General features: G+C 44.1%; 1 protein-coding gene across 2 annotated transcripts in view; it reads right to left on the bottom strand.

Annotated features, from left to right (window-relative positions):
- The window catches only part of CNBD2 (cyclic nucleotide binding domain containing 2), a 59,844-nt gene that overhangs the window by 46,606 nt on the left and 8,653 nt on the right, over positions 1–4,585 (bottom strand). For both annotated transcript variants that reach the window (XM_006144078.1, XM_006144079.2), the window contains exon 3: positions 3,793–3,846. In XM_006144078.1, the coding sequence (XP_006144140.1) occupies positions 3,793–3,846 (54 nt within the window). The remainder of the gene's footprint in view (positions 1–3,792; positions 3,847–4,585) is intronic.

Below are 4,585 nucleotides of genomic sequence, written 5' to 3'. Positions count from 1 at the left end.
TCCCTACACACTAGTGGCTCACAGGTGATGAGTATTCTCTGTGCCGGGTTCTGTAATAAGCACCGTGCATGCCCATCTCACTGCATCCTCACCAGCCCAAATACCATTATTGCCATTTGACAGACGAAAAGTCAGACAGGCATACCTGCTGCATGCCAAGGCTTGTATCCCCAACGATGCTGTTCTTTGCCTCTCCCAGGTAATATGGGACCAATCCCTCTCACTTGCTGGGAATTAATCACACTGCCCCCTCCGATAGCTTCCCTCCAACTTCATAGCCTACCTCTTTCCTTTTCTATTTCAAACATTCTACCTATTCCTGGCATGTGTCAAACTTGGCTCAGTTTTAAGGTCTTTGCTTGCACTGTTTTTCCTGCCTAGAATATTCTTTCCTAGATGTTCACATGGACATAGCTTCCTCCTCACCATTCCAGTTTCCACTCATATTCTACCATACCTTCAGTGAGTCCCCACTGGAGTTTCTAAGCTGAAATTGTGAGTCCTCTTCCCCAGTACTCCTTAGGCTTTATATAATTTTCTTCAAAGCATTTAGTACTGAAATTATCTTACTCCTTGTTGTTTATGCACATGTTATTTATTAATCCCCCAACCTAGACACACACACACAGCAACTGCACCATCCTATACAGTAGCCATTAACCACTATTTAAGTTTAAATGAAGAAGTTTTCTTTCCCAGCATACAAGATGGCAGGTGAAAGAACTGAGAAGCTGGATATATGAGAAGAAGCCTAACCTGAAGCCAAGAAGGCCGATGCCAGTGGCAAGGTTTAAAAGGGTGACCCCAAGGCTAAAAAGCCCAGAAAGGGGATGCCCCTTTCCAGCTGAAACTAGGCCTAGTCTGGGGCATCAGCAGATACTCCCTATCTGCCACCTATTCCAGGAAGGCCATGTACAAGAGGAAATACTCCACCACTAAATCCAGAATTGAAAAGAAAAAGGAGAAAGGTTCTTGCCACTATCATAAAACCAGTTGGTGGGGATGAGAATGGTGGTACCTGGGTGGTTAAACTTCTCAAAATGCCTAGGTATTATCCTCCTGAAGATGGGCATCAAAAGCTGTTGAGTCACAGCAAAATCAAAGCTGTACCTCAGCTCCAGGGCTATCTGTGATCTGCGTTTGCCCTTACAAATGGAGTTTATCTGGACAAACTCGTATTTTAAATTTATTGCCAAGATCCTAATTAAATAACTGATATATAAGTAAACAAATATATAAATAAATTTAAATTAAGTCACATGGAAAAAGTCCTAGGTTTACATTCTAGGACTTCCCTAGAAGTGATCATGTGTATCACAGTATGGAGACTCTGTTGGGGGTGACTGTCCCTCTGTCTCTGCCTCTCTTTCTCTGTCTCAAAAGAAAGAAACTGAAAAAAATTTTTAATGAAATGAATTAAGCTCCTCAGTCACACTAACCACAGTGCTCAATAAATAGCTACATGTGGCAGCTGGTTACTCTACTGGACAATGTAGATTATTGGACATTTCACAGAAAGTTCTGTTGGATGAAGGTGCTTTAGAATATAAGCTCCAAAATGAACATGATAGTGACCTTGTCTATCTTGTGTACCACTCTAGAATAGTGCCTCACATATAGTAAGTACTTAAGAAAATTAATGTTTGTGGGTGAAAATGAATGAATGCTGGTAGTCTCACATAACACTGTCATAGCAGCAAAATAAAAATGAAACATGCTAAAGGTAAAGAGAGACAAATATGGCTCAACTGTAGTGCTGTCTGCTGTTAAGATGCTATACTTTAGGGGCTGGCAAGTGGTGTGGAGGTCAAGGCACTGGATTCCACATCACCATCTGTGTGGTTTGAGTCCCCGACCCAGTGGCTTAAAAATCATGCTGGGGGGACCAGCAGTTAGCGTAATGGCTGTGTTGCTGACTCCCACGTAGTCAACCACGGTTCAAGTCCTGGACCCGGCAGCTTAAACTTGCGCCGGGCACATGTGCAAGCGTGCCCAAGATCCCAAGAGGAGAATGGAGAAGGGATTGCGACATGGCCATCCCCCCTGGGGGGTGATTTCTCGCTTTCTATCTCTCTGTCTCTGTCTGTCTCTCTGGCGAGTGCACACGCCCTATAGTGAAAACCTCTCCAAAAAAAAGAAAAAAAAAATCATGCTGGGGATGTGTGTGTGCATGCTCAAGATCCCAAGAGGAGAATGAAGGAGAACAAATTATGGCGTGACCATTCTCCTAGGGAGGATGATTTTCTCACTTCTCTCTCTGTCTCTCTGTCTCTCTCTGGCAAGCACATAGGCCCTATAGCAAAACTAAAAAAGAAAGAAAGAAAAGTGCTATGTTTTGTAGGCTGGGACCACTTGGAAGGCCCATGCACAATTTTTGGCCCAACCTAAAGGCTGGGCTCAGGGACACAGGCCTGCAGACTCAGACACTCAAGGAAGCTGAGGCAAGAGAATTGTGAGCTTGAGGCTGGCCTGGGCAATATAGTGAGACCTTGTCTAAAACAGAGCCAGCTGTAGTGGAGTGTCCTATAGTCCCAGCTGGGAGGCTGAGGCAGGAGAACTACGTCTTTTCATTTTTTCATTTGCAAGACGCCATGTGCTCTTGACAGAGACAGACGGAGAGAAGGGAAAGTAAGAAATTACCTCCCATGGCCAATAGTCACACCACCATCCCTTTTCCTCCATTGCTCCATCCTTTCAGGATTTGGGGGCATGCATGCATACACACATGGTGTATTTCTCAAACCACTGAGTCTAAGACTCAAACCATGTATTTGGTCATGTGGGATCTAGCACCCTAACCAGTATGCCACAGGCTGGCCCTCAACCATGTCTTTTTTTTTTTTTAAGGGTATATTTTAAATCTTGCATATTTACTCAGAAAGGCAGTGCAAGCCCAACCTGGTGGTACAGTGGGTAGCAAATTGGACTGCAATGCTGGAAGCCACATGGCTGACTACAGGTTTGGATCTCTACACTCACTTGAAAACATGCAGGAAGGGACCAGCAGATGAAGTAATGTTTACATTGCTGGACTCCCATGTAGTTGACTATGGTTTGAGTCCCAGACCCAGCGGCTTAAAACTCACACTGGGCATGTGTGTGTGCATGCCCAAGATCCCAAGTGGAGAATGGAGGAGAAGGGATTGAAGTGTGGCCATTCCCCTGGGGTGGGGGGTGATTTCTTGCTTTCTGTCTCTCTGTCTCTGTTTCTCTGGTGAGTGCATGTGCCCTATAGCAAATATCTCTCCAAAAATAAAAAAGAAAGAAAAGAAAACATGCAGGATATGTCATGATGTACCCAAGTAATGACAAGTTAGAAGGCTGGGGAAAAGGGACTGTAGCATGAAAAGACTCTATCAAGGGGGCTTTCTATTTCTCTCTCACACATATGCACATGCTCTCTACCATGAATAAAATAAACTTTATTTACTTATTTATTTTAGAGGCAGACTGAAATGTGACATTTCCCATGGGGAGTGCTTTCTCTCTCTCCCTCTCTCTCCATCTTTCTCTGGCAAACAAGCGTGTCCTCTTGCAAAATTTGATAAAAAGAAAGTGATTTTTAAATCCATGCATAGTTTTTTTCATAATACACATTTCCCATGTATTTTTTTGAAACCCCTTTGTGTATGTACCCAGAGTGTGTGTGTGTGTGTTTGTGTGTGTGTGTGTGTGTGTGTGTGTACATGTGTATGTGGAAATACACAGCTCTCCTGATGCCCAGCCCAATGCTTCTTCAGACCATAGTGTAGAAAGAAAATTTTCCCACAGCAAGGTTAGAGCTGTGTATACCTTCTCTGCAATGAAGTCCATAGTATCAAAGGTGATCCGTCCCCTCTTCTTTTTCTGAAAAAAAAAAAAAAGGAGGCAGAGAGAAGATGGAGAATTAGTAAGACTGCCCCCTGGAATTGTGCACCTGAAAGCCTCCTGTACACCTGAACTACTGTGATCCACCTCTGCTCAAAAGCCCCAACTAGACACGAGACTTGGGTCTAGCAAGGACAACATGTTATTGTGAGAGCAGAGATACATCAGAGTGGGGAAAGTATAGAAGGAGGGAAAGAAGGGATAAAAAGAAAGGAACAAATAAAAACAATCTTTGTAAGTGCCTATAGTGAGCCTGTCATGGCCCATCTTCCTTACCTTACTCCATTTAATCATCAGGACCAAGCAGGTTTTATGAAGCCTCATTTTTGGACTTAAGGTGGTAAAGGAACTTGGCCAAAGATCACACAGCAAGTAAATAGGCCAGCTGGGATCCACACCCAAGATCTAGGGCAAACTCAAGTCCATGTCTACACTGTGGCCAGGAGATCATTTTAGCAATAAACTGACCCAACCACAGCTTCTAAAAGATGAAGAGAAGATGTGCAAAGAGTAGAGAACATGTAGAAAGAGGTGATGGGGAGAGAAAAGGGACAAACCAGGCCCTGACTACCATGCGAGACCAAGCCAGGGCCCCCGTTCTCCTTTCTGGACATACCTCATGTTATTGCCTGGAGCCCACTTGAATCCCTGACTGCTCCCCACAGTTGCCCCTCACCATTTCTAGTTTGTGTATCCATGTGGTCCTTTTCAGGTAGGC

This window comes from Tupaia chinensis, unplaced genomic scaffold, assembly GCF_000334495.1.
Source record: "Tupaia chinensis unplaced genomic scaffold, TupChi_1.0 Scaffold000115_1, whole genome shotgun sequence".
NCBI classification, from domain to species: Eukaryota; Metazoa; Chordata; class Mammalia; order Scandentia; family Tupaiidae; genus Tupaia; species Tupaia belangeri.
The sequence above is the reverse complement of the archived record's forward strand: the minus strand, read 5'-3'. Positions and strand labels throughout refer to the sequence as shown.